Source organism: Oncorhynchus gorbuscha, linkage group LG09, assembly GCF_021184085.1.
Source record: "Oncorhynchus gorbuscha isolate QuinsamMale2020 ecotype Even-year linkage group LG09, OgorEven_v1.0, whole genome shotgun sequence".
In the NCBI taxonomy this organism is placed as follows: Eukaryota; Metazoa; Chordata; class Actinopteri; order Salmoniformes; family Salmonidae; genus Oncorhynchus; species Oncorhynchus gorbuscha.
This window is the reverse complement of record NC_060181.1, coordinates 395595-416346: the sequence shown is the minus strand read 5'-3', so window position 1 is coordinate 416346 and position 20752 is coordinate 395595. Positions and strand designations below refer to the sequence as shown.

The 20752-nt window shown below is 42.5% G+C and overlaps 1 protein-coding gene across 1 annotated transcript in view; it reads left to right on the top strand.

Annotated features, from left to right (window-relative positions):
* rnmt (RNA (guanine-7-) methyltransferase) overlaps positions 1 to 1492 on the top strand; it is a 32196-nt gene extending 30704 nt beyond the window's left edge. Inside the window, exon 11 of the mRNA XM_046361267.1 lies at positions 204 to 1492. Within this exon, the coding sequence (XP_046217223.1) occupies positions 204 to 241 (38 nt within the window). The 3' untranslated portion in view covers positions 242 to 1492. The remainder of the gene's footprint in view (positions 1 to 203) is intronic.
* The last annotated feature ends 19260 nt before the right edge of the window (positions 1493 to 20752 follow it).

Sequence of the window (20752 nt, the reverse complement as noted above, 5' to 3'; positions counted from 1 at the left end):
CATGTAAGGCAATATTTTTGGTTGGACCAACTTCTTCTGCTCTCAGTTGAGGTTGATACTGCAGCTGCCTGTCTGCTAATGAGTTGTTTTAATTATGTTTGATTAATATCTCTCTTTAATACTCTTCCTGCACTAGCTAATGAGGACCCTGTTAAATTGAACTCTTTCTTCCATCTCTTTCTCTCTCCATCTCTCTCTCTAAGGCATATACCTGGTGTTTGCATTTGAGAAAATGTCCTGAATGCCAGAGAAGAGAACCCCAGTTTGACAGGTCGACTCGTCAATATTACACTGTTTTTTTGTTTGGTATGTTTGGGTGGGGGTTTTTCTTTTTAAGAACTGACTTGCTGTCCACTGCAGAGCATGGTACAAAAAAAGTAGTTTTAATGTTTTCCTGTTGTGAAATATTATTGGTTTGAGTAAGCTTATCTTGCCTATCCATCCATCAATCTATCCTCTGGTTCTTATTATATCAGCTACAGCCAGACTGTTGTCGTCATCTGTAGCTCATATCTGTCCAATTTTTACCTTCCCTTTATCCTGGTCATTTAACCTAGTGATGTATTTTAACTGGAGTGATGTGTATTATACAACGGGCGGGTCTAATCCTGAATGCTGTTTGGTTAAAAGCGCATTCCAGCCGGTGTCTATTCCACAAGTTACCACTGGCTAAATCTATGATGTTAAAATGCCTATTTACTCCGTTCCATCTGACTGCACAATCCACTGTCTCATCAGCCCAGCCAGGCCATTTATAACCTTGATCTCCACTATAAAAAGCATCTAGACATTATCTCACTTGTTTTTTTTACTAACTTTTAGTTTTCAACAGTCCTTTAAGAGTTTCAATAACATCCTATTTATTATTTAAGTGATAATGCCCTTAAAGCTGGTGTTTTGAAGGTATATTGCCACGGTTTGCTGGCCTTAGACAACACACCCATGCCAATATATCCTCCAAACACCGCCTTTGAGGGCATTATCACTTAAATAATAAATAGGGTGTTACTTACTCTTAAATTACATTTAAGGATGCATAGCACAGGCATCAAAGTAGTCATACATTTTCACATTTCAGAAATGCAAATGATGGGCAGCTTTGGGTACTGGCTCCAACACACATTTCTACCAGATTTGGACTATTTCCAGGTAGAAGCCTGTTTCTCTGCAGTACAGTGTCACTGCTGAATTGATTCTTCAAGAGGATTAGATCATTGGATCAATGCTAGTTCAAAGTAAGATGACCTTGTAGAGGTATTTTAAGGCTCAACTATGATTCAGGTAATCACCCTGATCAACACATCAAACCTTTATGTAAACCTATGTTGATTACCTGGTGTATGTGTTCCTTCTGTCTATTCTGTATCGTGTGCATTACTATTGACCAGGGCCCATTGGCCCCCCCCCAAGGAATTTACCTAAAATTAGTTGATTTGAGGAAACCTGTTCCAAAGTATTCCCACAAATAAAATAACATGTGATCGTCTCTCAATATAATCAAGGTATGAAATTATTGTCATGTTCAATTACAATGTATTTTTGGACCCGTGGCTAAATCTAGTTGTCTACCCCTAATGATGCAGTATATTGCGACATCAGAATGTGAAATTGTGAAAGGAGTTCACTATTCATGTTATCATATTAATTTAGCGGTCAATATTTGACCAAAGCACTGGTTCCAGTCCAAGTACCTATGCGATTTAGCAAACTCCAGGCATTTGTTGGATGACATGAAAATAGAGCCCTTTGGCCACACACACTAATGGTGGGTTTGTTGTCAACATGAGAATGCATGAGCAGAAAATAATCCCATACCTATTGGAAAATGTGGTGGGGTGGAACTTTGATTTGAAGGGGTTATTTTGCTTCTGGTCCTGGGGCCCTTTTTAAGATCAACTATATAATGAACAGCATCATGAACTTTGCCCAGTACAAGGACATTTTAGCCAAAAAACCTGGTTGACTCTGTCAGGAGGCTGAAACTTGGCCGCAAGAGGATCTTCCAGCAAGACAAAAACCTTAAGCTCACAAAATACACAAAGATATTGTTTATTGGCCACAAAATCAACAGCAATGGACAACTTCGTCTTCAGACTTAACCCCATTGAAAACCTGTGGTTTGATTTGAAGGGGGCCGTCCATAAACCCAGTCAAACGATATCAAGGATCTGGAAGGAGTCTAAAGAGGAATGGTCTCAGATCCCTCCCAATGTGTTCTCCAACATAAAACATTTTAGAAAAAGGCTCAGGGCCGATATCCTCCCAAGGCGAGGTATTGAAAACGGGTGTTTCCTTGAATGCTCTTCATGCATCCATGAACCAACCATGAAAGCCCTCTGTAATAGTCACTGCATTCCTCATCTACTTCAAACATAGACATAAACATTTACAGTGCATTCGGAAAGTATTCAGACCCCTTGACTTTTTCCACATTGTTACATTACAGCCTTATTCTAAAATGGATTAATAAAAAGGTGTTCCTCAATCTACACACATTTCCTCATAATGACAAACTGAAAACAGGTTTTTAGAAATATTAAAATAAAAACATGTTTTCAGACATTGCTATGAGACTAAAATGCAATCAATCAAATGTATTTTTTCCGTACATCAGCTGATATCTCAAAGTGCTGTACAGAAACCCAGCCTAAAACCCCAAACAGCAAGCAATGCAGGTGTAGAAGCAAGGTGGCTAGGAAAAACAACCTAGAAAGGCAGGAACCTAGGAAGAAATGTAGAGAAGAACCAGGCTATGAGGGGTAGCCAGTCCTCTTCTGGCCGTGCCGGAGATTATAAGAGTACCTCGCCATTTAAGGCCAGATTGTTCTGGACTCAATAAAACTTTTTTTCAACCACTCCATAAATGTCTTGTTAACAAACTATAGTTTTGCCAAGTCTGATAGGACATCTAATTTGTGGATTCCACAAGTCATTTTTACAACAATTGTTTACAGACAGATTATTTCACTTATACACTGTATCCCAATTCCTGTGGGTCAGATGTTTACATACCCTAAATTGACTGTGCCTTTAAACAGCTTGGAAAATCCAGAAACAAAGCTTCTGATAGGCTAATTGACATCATTTGAGTCAATTGGAGGTTTACCTGTGGATGTATTTCAAGGCCTGCCTTCAAACTCAGTGCCTCTTTGCTTGACATCATGGCAAAATCAAAAGAAATCAGCCAAGACCTCAGAAAAAATATTGTAGACCTCCACAAGTCTGGTTCATCATTGGGAGCAATTTCCAAACACCTGAAGGTACCACGTTCATCTGTACAAACAATAGTACACAAGTATATACACCATGGGACTATGCAGCCGTCATACCACTCAAGAAGGAGACGTGTTCTGTCTCCTAGAGATGAATGTACTTTGGTGCGAAAAGTGCAAATCAATCCCAGAACAACAGCGAAGGACCTTGTGAAGATGCTGGAGAAAACGGGTACAAAGTATCTATATCCACAGTAAAACTAGTCCTATATCGACATTACCTGAAAGGCCGCTCAGCAATGAAGAAGCCACTGCTCCAAATCCGCCATAAAAAAGCCAACTGCACATGGGGACAAAGATCGTACTTTTTGGAGAAATGTCCTCTGGTCTGATGAAACAAAATATAACTGTTTGGCCATAATGACCATTTGTTATGTTTGGAGGATAAAGGGGGAATCCAAATGAACAATGACCCCAAGCATACTTCCAAAGTTGTGGCAAAATGGCTTAAGGACAACAAAGTCAAGGTATTGGAGTGGCCATCACAAAGCACTGACCTTAATCCTATAGAACATTTGTGAGCAGAACTGAAAATGTGTGTGCGAGCAAGGAGGCCTATAAACCTGACTCATGTATACACCAGCTCTGTCAGGGGGAATGGGCCAAAATTGATCCAACTTATTGTGGGAAGCTTGTGGAAGGCTACTTGGAATGTTTGACCCAAGTCTAACCATTTTAAAGGCAATGCTACCAAATACTAATTGATTGTATGTAAACTTCTGACCCACTGGGAATGTGATGAAATAAATAAAAGCTTAAATAAAAAATTCTCTACTATTATTCTGACATTTCACATTCTTAAAATAACACCTAAAACGGGGATGTTTTTTTACAAGGATTAAATGTCAGGAATTGTGAAAAACTAAGTTTAAATATTTAAATGTAAGATGTATGTAAACTTCCAACTTCAACTGTATATATATATATACACAGTACCAGTCAAAAGTTTACAGACACCTACTTATTCAAAGTGTTTTCTTTATTTTGTAGTAACCCAAAAAGTGTTTGAAGAATCTGAAATATCATTTTTTTGTTAAAGTAGCCACCCTTTGCCTTGATGATAGCTTTGCACTCTCTTGGCATTCTCTCAACCAGCTTCATGAGGTTGCCACCTTGAATGCTTTTCTGACAGTCTTGAAGGAGTTCCCACAAATGCTGAGCACTTGTTGGCTGCTTTTCCTTCAGTCTGCGGTCCAACTCATCCCAAACCATCTCAATTGGGTTGTAGGGTGATTGTGGAGGCCAGGACATCTGATGCAGCACTCCATCACTCTCCTTCTTGGTAAAATAGCCCTTACACAGCTTGAGGTGTGTTGGATCATTGTTCTGCTGAAAAACAAATGATAGTCCCACTATGCACAAATCAGATGGGATGGCGTATTGCTGCAGAATACTGTGGTAAGTGTGCCTTGAATTCTGAATAAATCACTTCCAGGGTCACCAGCAAAGCACCATCACACCACATCCGCCATACTTCAGAGTTGGAACCACACATCTGGAGATCATCCATTCACCTGTGCTGCGTCTCACAAGGACACAGTGGTTGGAACCAAAATCTCAAATTTGGAGTCATTGACCAATGGACAGATTTCCACCAGACTAATGTCCATTGCTCGGGTTTCTTGGCCCAAGCCAGTCTCTTCTTATTATTGGTGTCCTTTAGTAGTGGTTTCTTTGCAGAAATGTGACCTTGAATAGGAAGTCTAGAGCTCTGTCAGAGTGACCATTGGGTTCTGATTGGACATGATTTGGAAAGGCACACACCTGTCTATATAAGATCCCACATTTTTTCACCTTTATTTAACCAGGTAGGCTAGTTGAGAACAGGTTCTCATTTGCAACTGCGACCTGGCCAAGATAAAGCATAGCAGTGTGAACAGACAACACAGAGTTACACATGGAATAAACAATTAACAAGTCAATAACACAGAGAAAAAATGGGGTCTATATACAATGTGTGCAAAAGGCATGAGGCGAATAATTACAATATTGCAGATTAACACTGGAGTGATAAATGATCATGTACAGGTAGAGATATTGGTGTGCAAAAGAGCAGAAAAGTAAATAAATAAAAACTGTGGGGATGAGGTAGGTGAAAGTGGGTGTGCTATTTACCAATAGATTATGTACAGCTGCAGCGATCGTTTAGCTGCTCAGCTAGCTGATGTTTGAAGTTGGTGAGGGAGATAAAAGTCTCCAACTTCAGCGATTTTTGCAATTCGTTCCAGTCACAGGCAGCAGAGTACTGGAACGAAAGGCGGCCGAATGAGGTGTTGGCTTTAGGGATGATCAATGAGATACACCTGCTGGAGCGCGTGCTACAGATGGGTGTTGCCATCGTGACCAGTGAGCTGAGATAAGGCGGAGCTTTGCCTAGCATGGCCTTGTAGATGACCTGGAGCCAGTGGGTCTGGCGACGAATATGTAGCGAGGGCCAGCCGACTAGAGCATACAAGTCGCAGTGGTGGGTAGTATAAGGTGCTTTAGTGACAAAACGGGTGGCACTGTGATAAACTGCATCCAGTTTGCTGAGTAGAGTGTTGGAAGCAATTTTGTAGATGACGTCGCCGAAGTCGAGGATCGGTAGGATAGTCAGTTTTACTAAGGTAAGCTTGGCAGCGTGAGTGAAGGAGGCTTTGTTGCGGAATAGAAAGCCGATTCTTGATTTGATTTTCGATTGGAGATGTTTGATATGGGTCTGGAAGGAGAGTTTGCAGTCTAGCCAGACACCTAGGTACTTATAGGTGTCCACATATTCAAGGTCGGAGCCATCCAGTGTGGTGATGCTAGTCGGGCATGCGGGTGCAGGCAGCGATCGGTTGAAAAGCATGCATTTGGTTTTACTAGCGTTTAAGAGCAGTTGGAGGCCACGGAAGGAGTGTTGTATGGCATTGAAGCTTAGATAGCACAGTGTCCAATGACGGGCCGAAAGTGTATACAATGGTGTCGTCTGCGTAGAGGTGGATCAGGGAATCGCCCACAGCAAGAGCAACATCATTGATATATACAGAGAAAAGAGTCGGCCCGAGAATTGAACCCTGTGGCACCCCCATAGAGACTGCCAGAGGACCGGACAACATGCCCTCCGATTTGATACACTGAACTCTGTCTGCAAAGTAATTGGTGAACCAGGCAAGCAGTCATCCGAAAAACCGAGGCTACTGAGTCTGCCGATAAGAATATGGTGATTGACAGAGTCGAAAGCCTTGGCAAGGTCGATGAAGACGGCTGCACAGTACTGTCTTTTATCGATGGCGGTTATGATGTCGTTTAGTACCTTGAGTGTGGCTGAGGTGCACCCGTGACCGGCTCGGAAACCGGATTGCATAGCGGAGAAGGTACAGTGGGATTCGAGATGGTCAGTCACCTGTTTGTTGACTTGGCTTTCGAAGACCTTAGATAGGCATTTGACAGTGCATGTCAGAGAAAAACCAAGCCATGAGATCAAAGGAAGTCTGTCGAGCTCCAAATCATGTCCAATCAATTGAATTTACCACAGGTGGACTCCAATGAAGTTGTAGAAACATCAAGGGTGATCGATGGAAACAGGATGCACCTGAGCTCAATTTACAGTCTCATAGCAAAAGGTCTGAATACTCATGTACATTAGATATAAGTTTACCTGTTGAAGTCTGTCCATGTAATATCATGTGTCAGATTTCAAGTCTGAATACTACGTTTATTCATTTTTTATTATTATTTTTAAACATTTGCAAAAATGTCTACAAACCTGTTTTTGCTTTGTCGTTATGGGGTATTGTGTGTAGATTGATGAGGAATAGGGGCGGCAGGGTAGCCTAGTGGTTAGAGCGTTGGACTAGTAACCGGAAGGTTGCGAGTTCAAACCCCCGAGCTGACAAGGTACAAATCTGTCGTTCTGTCCCTCAACAGGCAGTTAACCCACTGTTCCTAGGCAGTCATTGAAAATAAGAATTTGTTATTAACTGACTTGCCTAGTTTAATAAAGGTAAAATAAAAACATGTTTTTATTTAATCCATTTTAGAATAAAGCTGTAACGTAACAAAAAAATATAAAATAAAGTAAAGGGGTCTGAATATTTTCCGAATGCACTGTATATAGGTTGATACATGTGTATTCACCCAGGACATGAGACGTTAATAGATTTTTTTGAACTTTTGAATCAGACTGTGTTGATACAGTCTGCTTGTTTAAGTTACCACGGTAGTTAGCCTGTTTTTAACATTTTACTACGAAAAAGTTCTTATTTTGTAACACTATTAAACAGACGCAAATGGAATGAAACTAACAAACTGTCGTTTGCAACTGTTGGACTAATGATTACATCCTAGATCAGCTAGATGCAGGCAAGAGTGTGTAAGGTGGTATTGAATGTCACTGTCTGTCACCTTGATTACTGACATTTTTCTCTCGACCTGTGCACCTACATTGTAAAATGTCATTCCTATGCCAGGTTGTAGCAACCTCATGATGGGTACAGGGAAAAGTTGAGGATCATGTAGTAGCGTAAACCCATTGATGTTACATTGAGCTGGTGAATGGATATGCTGTAATAGAAGTAAGGCCATGCTCATTAAAAAAATGTATCGTCCTCCCTCATCTTAAACGCCACCAACCCCCACCGCAAGACTGCCAGGGTATTTTTAAATAGGAGGGTTCCAGTTCTAACACATCAGTCAACTAAATGGAAGACCATTATTAGTTTAATGAGATGCTAGGCAGGAATAACATGCACACAGTTCTGTCCCCTGGGGCAAGGTTGCAAAAATCCAGTAACTTTCCCAAAGTCTCCAGGTTTTCCAGACATCCTGGTTGGAGGATTCCAGATTTCTTGCTTATTCCCTACTGATTCCAGGAATATTCCAACTGGGTTTTCTGGGAAACCAGGGAATTTCTGGAAAGTTACCAGATTTTTGCAACTACCTGGGACAGATGTCGCCCATGTCTGTATTATAGAATGAGCTCCCTAAGTAACAACGACAATTCTCCACGATGTAGACAATAACGTGGAGATCTACAGGTAATTGCCTAAATGTAAGAAACACCAACATAAAGTGTCTGCTTTCAATATACTTTGTTTCCCTCATTTACTTAAGTGTTTCCATTGTTTTGGCACTTACCTGTATTTTTATCTAACATGTTGCACTTTCATGAATAAACTCCAGAATAAACCTCAAGAACAAGGAGATTTTATCTAGATAGCTCTTCCTAACGGCCTTTTTTTATCATCTTTATAGATAACATAAAAATATTCATTTTCCCCTTCAAATCAAATGTTAATTAGTCACATGCGCCGAATACAACAGGGAGACCTTACAGTGAAATGCTTCCTTACGAGCCCCTAACCAACAATGCAGTTTAAATGCAGTTTAAAAATAGTCAAATAACAATAGTGAAACTATATACAGGGGTGTACCGGTACAGAGTCAATGTGCGGGAGAACCGGTCAGTTGAGGTAATTTGCACATGTAGGTAGAGTTATTAAAATGACTGCATAGATGATAACAGAGTAGCAGCGGCGTAAAAGAGGAGGGGCAATGCAAATAGTCTGGGTTGCATTATCTGTGGATCTGTTGGGGTGGTATGCAAATTGAGGTGGTATGCAAATTGGAGTGGTTCTAGGGTTTCTGGGATAATGGTATTGATGTGAGCCATGACCAGCCTTTCAAAGCACTTCATGGCTAAAGACGTGAGTGCTATGGGTCGGTAGTCATTTAGGCAGGTTACCTTAGTGTTCTCGGGCACAGGAACTATGGTGGTCAGCTTAAAACATGTTGGTATTACAGACTCTGGCAGGGAGAGGTTAAAAATGTCAGTGAAGACACTTGCCAGTTGGTTAGCGCATGCTTTCAGTACACATCCTGGTAATCCGTCTGGCCCAGCGGCCTTGTGAACGTTGACCTGTTTAAAGGTCTTACATCAGCTGCGGAGAGCGTGATCACAGTCTTCTTGTAACAGCTGGTGCTCATGCATGTTTCAGTGTTATTTGCCTCGAAGTGAGTATAGGAGTAGTTTAGCTCGTCTGCTAGGCTTGTGTCACTGAGCAGCTCTAGCTGTGCTTCCCATTGTAGTCTATAATGGTTTGCAAACCCTGCCACATCCGACGAGCGTCAGAGCCGGTGTAGTACAATTCTTTGCCTGTTTGATGGTATGTCGGAGGGCATAGCGGGATTTCTTATAAGCTTACGGGTTAGTCCCGCTCTTTAAAAGCGGCAGCTCTAGCCTTTAGCTCGGTGCGGAAGTTGTCTGTATTCATGGTTTCTGGTTGGGAAATGTACGTATGGTCACTGTGGGAACGATGTTGTCAATGCACTTGATGGAGCCGAGGTGGTGTACTCAATTCCATTGGATAAATCCCAGAACATATTCCAGTCTGTGCTAGCAAAACAATCCTGTAGCTTAGCATCTACTTCATCTGTCCACTTTTTTTTGACCGAGTCACTGTTTCTTCCTGCTTAAATTTTTGCTTGTAAACAGGAATGAGGAGGATAGAATTATGGTCAGATTTGCCAAATGGAGGGTGAGGGAAAGCTTTGTATGTGTCTCTGTGTGTGGAGTAAAGGTCATCTAGAGTTTTTTTTCTTCCTTCAGTTGCACATGTGGCACGCTGGTAGAAATGAGTTAAAACGGATACGTTTGCCTGCATTGAAGTCCCCAGGCCACTAGGGCCGCCACTTCTGGATGAGCATTTTCTTGTTTGCTTATGGCCTTACACAGCACGAGTGCGGTCTTAGTGCCAGCATCGGTTTGTGGTAGTAAATAGACGGCTATGAACAATATGTATGAGAACTTTCTTGGTAGATAGTGTGGTGTACAGCTTATCATGAGGTATTCTAACTCAGGCGAGCAATACCTTGAGATTTCTTTAATATTAGACATCACGCACAAGCAGTTATTGACAAAAAGACACACACCCCCACCCCTGGTCCAGACGTAGCTGCTCTGTCTTGCTGATGCACAGAGAAGTCAGCCAGCTCTATATGATCTGTGTCGTTGTTCGGACATGTCTCACTGAAACACAAGATATTACAGTTAATGTCCCGTTGGTAGGAGAGTCCTAATCGTAGATCATCCAGTTTGTTTTCCAATGATTGCACATTGGCCAATAATACTCGTCAGCAATTTTTTTTAAAGGCACCCTGCCCTCCTCCTTTTCTTCACGCTGATGATGGGGATTAGGGCCTTGTCAAAGCAGGATATCCTTTGTGTCGGACTCATTAAAGAAAAAAATCTTTGTCCAGTTTGAGGTGAATAATCGTTGTTCTGATGTCCAGAAGCTCTTTTCGATCAGAAGAGACGATAGCATCAACATTATCTACAAAATGAGTTTCAAACAATTCGAAAAACAAACAAAATAGCACAGTTGATTAGTAGCCCGTAAAATGGTAGCCATCCCCTCCAGCACCATTATGGATGTATTGATTGTTAGCTTGTGGTGGCTAAGATTAGTTGAAGTTTGTAGTGGCTGTTTAAAAGAAAACTGAACATTAGATTACAGTCCATCGACAACTTTCAGGGTGAGCAACCATCTAACATCAAGTTGTATAATAGTGAACTGCAAGTCCTAAACATTCTACAAAGCAATACAAATATTAACAAATGTCAATTAGAGGCTTAGAATGTCTGAATATAAACTTCAGGTTATAACATGTGGCCCATGTAATAAACATCAAGTATCATAACTACAACAAAAAGAGAAGACCGAGAAAGACAATGTGAAGAAGTGTAACGGATATGAAATGGCTAGCTTAGTTAGCGGTGGTGTGCGCTAAATAGCGTTTCAAGCGGTGACGTCACTTGCTCTGAGACCTTGAAGTAGTAGTTCCCCTTGCTCTGCAAGGGCTGTGGCTTTTGTGGAGCGACGGGTAACGATGCTTCGTGGGTGACTGTTGTCGATGTGTGCAGAGGGTCCCTGGTTTGCGCCTGGGTATGGGCGAGGGGACGGTCTAAAGTTATACTGTTACATTGGTGCCGTGACCTGGATCACTGGTTGCTGCGGAAAAGGTGGAGGTCAAAAGGGGGGTGAGTGTAACAGATGTAAAACAGCTAGCTTAGTTAACGATGCGCGCTAAATAGTGTTTCAGAAGCATGTTGAATGTCCGCTCCTCAGTGCAGATAAAATATTTTGCTCTCTGGAAAGACTCGTAGCTAGCGTTCAATGCTACCGATTGTGTTGGAATTATTGTGTACTTAAACAAGCATACACTGTTTGCCCACTTGACAAATGTTGCAGCTTCTCAAATGAAAGAATGTGACTGGGTGATAGCATAGTGGTTCTTCCTGTAAAAGTTGTGTCATACTGCAGCACAGCTTGCCTGCTGCCGCAGAATTCTATGACATGTTATTTACAGTGTCTTGCGAAAGTATTCGGCCCCGTTGAACTTTGCGACCTTTTGCCACATTTCAGGCTTCAAACATAAAGATATAAAACTGTATTTTTTTGTGAAGAATCAACAACAAGTGGGACACAATCATGAAATGGAACGACATTTATTGGATATTTCAAACTTTTTTAGCGAATCAAAGACTGAAAAATTGGGCGTGCAAAATTATTCAGCCCCCTTATGTTAATACTTTGTAGCGCCACCTTTTGCTGCGATTACAGCTGTAAGTCGCTTGGGGTATGTCTCTATCAGTTTTGAACATCGAGAGACTGAAATTTTTTCCCATTCCTCCTTTCCAAACAGCTCGAGCTCAGTGAGGTTGGATGGAGAGCATTTGTGAACAGCAGTTTTCAGTCCTTTCCACAGATTCTCGATTGGATTCAGGTCTGGACTTTGACTTGGCCATTCTAACACCTGGATATGTTTATTTTTGAACCATTCCATTGTAGATTTTGCTTTATTTTTTGGATCATTGTCTTGTTGGAAGACAAATCTCCGTCCCAGTCTCAGGTCTTTTGCAGACTCCATCAGGTTTTCTTCTAGAATGGTCCTGTATTTGGCTCCATCCATCTTCCCATCAATTTTAACCATCTTTCCTGTCCCTGCTGAAGGAAAGCAGGCCCAAACCATGATGCTGCCACCACCATGTTTGACAGTGGGGATGGTGTGTTCAGGGTGATGGGCTGTGTTGCTTTTACGCCAAACATAACGTTTTGCATTGTTGCCAAAAAGTTCAATTTTGGTTTCATCTGACCAGAGCACCTTCTTCCACATGTTTGGTGTGTCTCCCATGTGGCTTGTGGCAAACTTTAAACGACACTTTTTATGGATATCTTTAAGAAATGGCTTTCTTCTTGCCACTCTTCCATAAAGGCCAGATTTGTGCAATATACGACTGATTGTTGTCCTATGGACAGAGTCTCCCACCTCAGCTGTAGATCTCTGCAGTTCATCCAGAGTGATCATGGGCCTCTTGGCTGCATCTCTGATCAGTCTTTTCCTTGTATGAGCTGAAAGTTTAGAGGGACGGCCAGGTCTTGGTAGATTTGCAGTGGTCTGATACTCCTTCCATTTCAATATTATCGCTTGCACAGTGCTCCTTGGGATGTTTAAAGCTTGGAAAATCTATTTCTATCCAAATTCGGCTTTAAACTTCTTCACAACAGTATCTCGGACCTGCCTGGTGTGTTCCTTGTTCTTCATGATGCTCTCTGCACTTTTAACGGACCTCTGAGACTATCACAGTGCAGGTGCATATATACGGAGACTTGATTACACACAGGTGGATTGTATTTATCATCATTAGTCATTTAGGTCAACATTGGATCATTCAGAGATCCTCACTGAACTTCTGGAGAGAGTTTGCTGCACTGAAAGTAAAGGGGCTGAATAGTTTTGTACGCCCAATTTTTCAGTTTTTGATTTGTTAAAAAAGTTTGAAATATCCAATAAATGTCGTTCCACTTCATGATTGTGTCCCACTTGTTGTTGATTCTTCACAAAAAAATACAGTTTTATATCTTTATGTTTGAAGCCTGAAATGTGGCAAAAGGTCGCAAAGTTCAAGGGGGCCGAATACTTTCGCAAGGCACTGTAATTGTCTGCCATTGTTACCATTAATGCTAGTTTGACCACTAGAGGCCATCTTTGAGAAGCATTTGACTTTTTGTAATATTGGCTGTTCTAGAGAATTTAAAACGTTTTTTTTGTGTAAGAGCAAAGTGTATGGGATTGATTTTAAATGTAGCTTAATTCATTTGATTAATATAATGGGGTTCTATTCCAAGAAAAAAATACAATTGAAACGCTTAGGGTATCTATTAGGAAAATATTGCGCTGTACAACGTGATCGTTTCCACACCCTAATTGTTGTCTAAGCAATATCGACACAGAGATTCGGGGAAAATAAAAGTTAATTAATTTATCAAGACCAGTCCCCATGCTTGTCTCAGTGCAGCACTGTCTTGACCTCCTGAATGCCGTCTTTCCCTCTCTTCCACTTGCCTCTCCATTAATTTTGAAAGAGTATTTTCCAGTAAGCAACTATTTGTTTCCTTCTTTAGCCTACTTTGTTCCAATATTTGTCATTCAGTGATATTTATTCCCATTGTAATTCATTATGGATCCATATGGAAAATGACATGCGCAAGAGACAGTGGTCATATTGATCCTTTTAGAGACTATAATACATGGTGTCCAGATCAGGATAACCAAAACATTTTAAAGACTCAAAAAATATTGGTACTTATTTTGATCCAAAGCCATGAATGAGTGAGTCACTCAGCTTTATGTAGGTGCCGAGGCTATATGACTAAGTCACTCGGCTTATGTAGGTGCCGAAGCTATATGAATGAGTCACTCAGCTTTATGTAGGTGCCGAGGCTATATGACTGAGTCACTCAGCTTTATGTAGGTGCCGAGGCTATATGACTGAGTCACTCAGTTTTATGTAGGTGCCGAGGCTATATGACTGAGTCACTCAGCTTTATGTAGGTGCCGAGGCTATATGACTGAGTCACTCAGCTTTATGTAGGTGCCGAGGCTATATGACTGAGTCAATTAGCTTTAGGTAGGTGCCGAGGCTATATGACTGAGTCACTCAGCTTTATGTAGGTGCCGAGGCTATATGACTGAGTCACTCAGCTTTATGTAGGTGCCGAGGCTATATGACTGAGTCACTCAGCTTTATGTAGGTGCCGAGGCTATATGACTGAGTCACTCAGCTTTATGTAGGTGCCGAGGCTATATGACTGAGTCACTCAGCTTTATGTAGATGCCGAGGCTATATGACTGAGTCACTCAGCTTTATGTAGGTGCCGAGGCTATATGACTGAGTCACTCAGCTTTATGTAGGTGCCGAGGCTATATGACTGAGTCACTCAGCTTTATGTAGGTGCCGAGGCTATATGACTGAGTCACTCAGCTTTATGTAGGTGCCGAGGCTATATGACTGAGTCACTCAGCTTTATGTAGGTGCCGAGGCTATATGACTGAGTCACTCAGCTTTATGTAGGTGCCGAGGCTATATGACTGAGTCACTCAGCTTTATGTAGGTGCCGAGGCTATATGACTGACTGAGTCACTCAGCTTTATGTAGATGCCGAGGCTATATGACTGAGTCACTCAGCTTTATGTAGGTGCTCAGCTTTATGAGGCGAGGCTATATGACTGAGTCACTCAGCTTTATGTAGGTGCCGAGGCTATATGACTTAGTCACTCAGCTTTATGTAGGTGCCGAGGCTATATGACTGAGTCACTCAGCTTTATGTAGGTGCCGAGGCTATATGAATGAGTCACTCAGCTTTATGTAGATGCCGAGGCTATATGACTGAGTCACTCAGCTTTATGTAGGTGCCGAGGCTATATGACTGAGTCACTCAGCTTTATGTAGGTGCCGAGGCTATATGACTGAGTCACTCAGCTTTATGTAGATGCCGAGGCTATATGACTGAGTCACTCAGCTTTATGTAGGTGCCGAGGCTATATGACTGAGTCACTCAGCTTTATGTAGGTGCCGAGGCTATATGACTGAGTCACTCAGCTTTATGTAGGTGCCGAGGCTATATGACTGAGTCACTCAGCTTTATGTAGGTGCCGAGGCTATATGACTGAGTCACTCAGCTTTATGTAGGTGCCGAGGCTATATGACTGAGTCACTCAGCTTTATGTAGGTGCCGAGGCTATATGACTGCGCCATCAACTTCATTATTTAGCAGACATCACTTGCTGCTTATATTCAGTCAACACATATCTTAAGAACATCATGGAGTATAATTTAACATTTTTGTTTATCTTACAATAAAAACTTCAGTGTAACAGTTTCAGTAATTAATACTGACGAGTAGACGCAAAAATGTTATGCACGCCTCTTGGAGGGAACGCAACACCCTGCTACACTCAACTCCCCGTGGAGTGAAAGAGGTATGTGACGGCAGAGAATTTTACCATTAACAGGGAATTTATTCCTTCACAAGGTAATTCAGGGAAAAGGGTCTGGACGGAACCAAAGCAAAGAAAGTAAAAGTTAAGAGTCCCCTCTCCTACCTACCCACAACTTACCTAACTAGCACTAACCAAAATACAGGGGATGGTCCGCCCAGGTCTTACCTAGTGCATAGACAGAGTACATACTACGGGTATATGTATGCCCACAGGCCTCTTGCCTAAGCACTCCCAAGGTGCTTTCCCCTTCCCCCCGGGGAACAAATGAAACAGAATATAAATGTAAGTAAACAACTTCAATAATCAAAAACACTGCGTCCTATTGGCACACACATACCTCAGATGCAGCAGCTACAAAATACTTTCCTGTATTACCAAATCATGAGAGAGCAAACCACACACAAGTCAATTATCATGAAGTCCATCTTTAATTATATGAGCTTCACCATAGCCCTGTGACTCTCAGATCAATTCAGTGTCATAAATTAATTCTCTGAGAGTCCTTATATATTGGCAACTGAGATCCTTTATAGCAAAGACACACATAGCTAGACAGAATTGGCTATAAATTATCGTTCAGTTTGGTCTCCTAAACTAAGTTCTTATCTCGTTCTTGGTACCACTTAGAACCAAAAACATTACCTCATCCAATGGCATATATCAAATACACCCCCTCCTGGACAAGATCAGAAAAGACAGTGAGCCTCCTAGGTCATATACTAAATCAAGATAAAGGCAACCTCAGAGGGGACATGTAAATAGTTAGACACTTTCCCATAAGAAGACAGGCCTGACCTCTCTCCTCTCTGGGGCCCAATGTGACTAAGCCCTGGCAGAGAAGGGATAACTGCAAACTGCAAACAGTATTATCCAAAAGAAGACATTCTAATGACAAATATCTCACATAAGCATTATTATATAAATACAACATATTATTTATCAATGTTACTAATCAATGTAACTAATTCTGATTCTGCTACTACATATGATTCCATATGTGTTATTTCATAGTTTTGATGTCTTCACTATTATTCTACAATGTAGAAAATATTAAAAATGAAGAAGAACCCTTGAATGAGTAAGTGTTCTAAAACTTTTGACCGGTAGTGTATTTTGTACATAATGTTGCTGCTACCGTCTCTTATGACCAAAAATAACTTCTGGACAGCAGAACGACTCTGACGAGAAAGATATCCTGCTCTCCCAGGAACTGGCCCAGATCCCTGTCATTTGTGTGAAGGAAAGACTGAGGAAAAGGCTGCCTTTTGAGAATCGGTAGGCAAGCGAATAGACTCCGACTGCCATTCATTCTACTTGCTAACATGCAATCATTGGAAAATAAAATGGATGATCTACAATTGCGATTATCCTACCAATGAGGCATTAAAACTTTCATGCATGTTTCAGGGTTACTTACCTTGAAGCGAGCATTGAAGTAATTTAGCTCGTCTGGTAGGCTCGTGTCACTGGGCATCTCGCGGCTGTGCTTCCCTTTGTAGTTTATAATAGTTTGCAAGCCCTGCCACATCCGACCAGTGTCGGAGCCAGTTATGTACGATTCAATCTAGAAGCCATGTATTACAGGCAACATCCACACTGAGCTAAAGGGTAGAGCTACCACTTTCAAGAAGTGGGACACTAACCTGGAAGCTTTTAAGAAATCCCGCTATGCCCTCCGACGAACCATCAAACAGTCCTGTAGCTTAGCGTCTGCTTCATCTGACCACTTTCTTATTGACCGAGTCACTGTTTCTTCCTGCTTTTTAGTTTTTGTTTGTAAACAGGAATCAGGAGGATAGAATTATGGTCAGATTTGCCAAATGGAGGGCGAGGGAGTTATTTGTATGCGTTTCTGTGTGGGAGTAAAGGTGGTCTAGAGTTTTTTTCCCTCTGGTTGCACATGTAACATGCTGGTAGAAATGAGGTAAAATGGATTTGAGTGTTCCTGCATTAATGAGTGCTTTCCTGTTTACTTATGGCTCATTGAGTAAGGTCTTAGTGCCAGCATCGGTTTGTGGTGGTATGTGGACAGCTACGAAAACTCTCTTGGTAAATAGTGTGGTCTACAGTTTATCGTGAGATATGAGCAAACCTTGAGACTTCCTTAGATTTCGTGCATCAGCTGTTGTTTTACATAGTCCGTCTCCCCTTGTCTTACCAGGGGTGGCTGTTCTACCCTGCCAAAAAATCTTAAAACCTGCCAGCTGTATGTTTTTTATGTTGTCGTTCAGCCACGACTTGGTGAAACATAAGATATTACAGTTTTTAATGTCCCATTGGTAGGATATACGTGATAGTAGTTTGTCTATTTTATTATTGATTGATTGTACGTTGGCTAATAGGACAGATGGTAAAGGTAGAATACCCTCTCGGCGACGGATCCTCACAAGGATCTTCATCCACGATACCTCCATCTCTTTCTCCTGCGAATTACGGGGATGAGGGCCTTGTCGGGCATCTGATGTAAATCCTTCCCATCCAACTCGTTGAAGAAAAAGTATTCCTCCAGTATGGGGTGAATAATCGCTGTCCTGATATCTAGAAGCTCTTTTCACAGAGGCAGAAACATTATGTAGAAAATAACCTACAAAAAACGCAAAAAAACTCTCTCCTTCATAAACTCTTCAAAATTCACAAATGAAAACTAGTTTGATAATGTAATAACATTCTATGAATAAGAGGTGTATGTTTCTGAATTGCTTTTGCAATCATGGCTAGAAGGGATCCAGCTTTTGTAAAATGAATGTCAAAAGTAAAAAATAATTTCTTCATTTTAGATAACCCTAACCCTTATCCTAACCTTAACCTAACTATCCAAACCTGCTGCATAAATTCTCGTAATCTGCTACGAAAGTGAAATGTGATGTTAATTTGACAAATTTGACCGGATCCTTCTAGCCACGACCGGTTTTTGCCTGACATGTTAATCGAACTCCTTCAGCACTAACCAGAGCAATGTTGTTTGTTTTTCCTCCCCTTTCCCGCAATGGAATTTATTTTTCTTGTTCAATGCCCTGCACAGTAGGTGGCGGCAGTTCACCATTAAACCTCAAAGAAGAAGAAGACTGTACAACCTTAATGTTTAGAGGTGTTGCATGAGGGACTGAAAGGGGACCCATGTAACATGCTGGATTGATTGAGTTGCTGAGACTGCTTAGCCTTGTTCAGGAGGAGGTCTGACATGGAAATTGATTTCCATTGTGGCTTTAGCATTGTAGGTCCTGTTCTGGCTCTTGTAGTGAGAAGAATGGCCTCCCGGGTGGCGCAGTGGTTAAGGGCGCTGTACTGCAGCGCCAGCTGTGCCATCAGAGTCCCTGGGTTCGCGCCCAGGCTCTGTCGTAACCGGCCGTGACCGGGAGGTCTGTGGGGCGACGTACAATTGGCCTAGCGTCGTCCGAGTTAGGGAGGGCTTGGTCGGTAGGGATGTCCTTGTCTCATCGCGCACCAGCGACTCCTGTGGCGGGCCGGGCGCAGTGCGCGCTAACCAAGGTTGCCAGGTGCACGGTGTACCCTCCGACACATTGGTGCGGCTGGCTTCCGTGTTGGATGTGCGCTGTGTTAAGAAGCAGTACGGCTGGCTGGGTTGTGTATCAGAGGATGCATGACTTTCAACCTTCTCTCCCGAGCCTGTACGGGAGAAAGGAAGAATGCAGAAAGGGAAGAAGATGTAAAGCGTAAAAACAACAGATCTCCATCTCCCAAAGCAGGGTTTGATAGAGCAGGTAGTGAAGTCGATGATTTTTGCTATTTTTGCTAACCTTAGGACATCCCTAACCCATTGAAGTTGAAATCTAAAATGGTTAAGGTCAGGGTTAGGTTAAGGGTAGGGGATAAGTTAGGTTTAAGGTAGGGACGTCCCAAGGATTCTGGATATCACTGACCGGGGATCCATTGGTAGTGAGAGAGGAAGGGTTAGGGTTAGGCAATAGAAGATTAGAAGATGGCATAAAGCATTAAAAAGTCTTTAAGTACAGATCTTCATCTCCCAAAGCATGGTCCGATAGTAAAGTCGTGAGAGTGAGGGGGAATGAGGTGTGGTGGCAGGTGGTTTGAAGATCCGTGGGTCTTGTCCTGATGGTTATGATGATGATGATAATGATGATGATGATTCTGGCACAGTGGGAGTGAGATTCTTGGAGAAAATGGATCCTTGACTTTTGGTTGTGTGGAGAAGAAGTTGGGTACTGTTAAATTGGTGTAGGTAACTCGAAGTGGACATGTGATGTTTGTTTGTGTTTCTTCCGCCCAGAAGGAGCGGGCGCTTTGTGCAATGCAACTCAGGTCAAGATTTACATTTACATTTAAGTCATTTAGCAGACGCTCTTATCCAGAGCGACTTACAAATTGGTGCATTCACCTTATGACATCCAGTGGGACAGTCACTTAACAATAGTGCATCTAAAACTTAGGGGGGGGGTGGGGTGAGAGGGATTACTTAACCTATCCTAGGTATTCCTTAAAGAGGTGGGGTTTCAGGTGTCTCCGGAAGGTGGTGATTGACTCCGCTGTCCTGGCGTCGTGAGGGAGTTTGTTCCACCATTGGGGGGGCCAGAGCAGCGAACAGTTTTGACTGGGCTGAGCGGGAGCTGTACTTCCTCAGTGGTAGGGAGGCGAGCAGGCCAGAGGTGGATGAACGCAGTGCCCTTGTTTGGGTGTAGGGCCTGATCAGAGCCTGGAGGTACTGAGGTGCCGTTCCCCTCACAGCTCCGTAGGCAAGCACCATGGTCTTGTAGCGGATGCGAGCTTCAACTGGAAGCCAGTGGAGAGAACGGAGGAGCGGGGTGACGTGAGAGAACTTGGGAAGGTTGAACACCAGACGGGCTGCGGCGTTCTGGATGAGTTGAAGGGGTTTAATGGCACAGGCAGGGAGCCCAGCCAACAGCGAGTTGCAGTAATCCAGACGGGAGATGACAAGTGCCTGGATTAGGACCTGCGCCGCTTCCTGTGTGAGGCAGGGTCGTACTCTGCGGATGTTGTAGAGCATGAACCTACAGGAACGGGCCACCGCCTTGATGTTAGTTGAGAACGACAGGGTGTTGTCCAGGATCACGCCAAGGTTCTTGGCGCTCTGGGAGGAGGACACAATGGAGTTGTCGACCGTGATGGCGAGATCATGGAACGGGCAGTCCTTCCCCGGGAGGAAGAGCAGCTCCGTCTTGCCGAGGTTCAGCTTG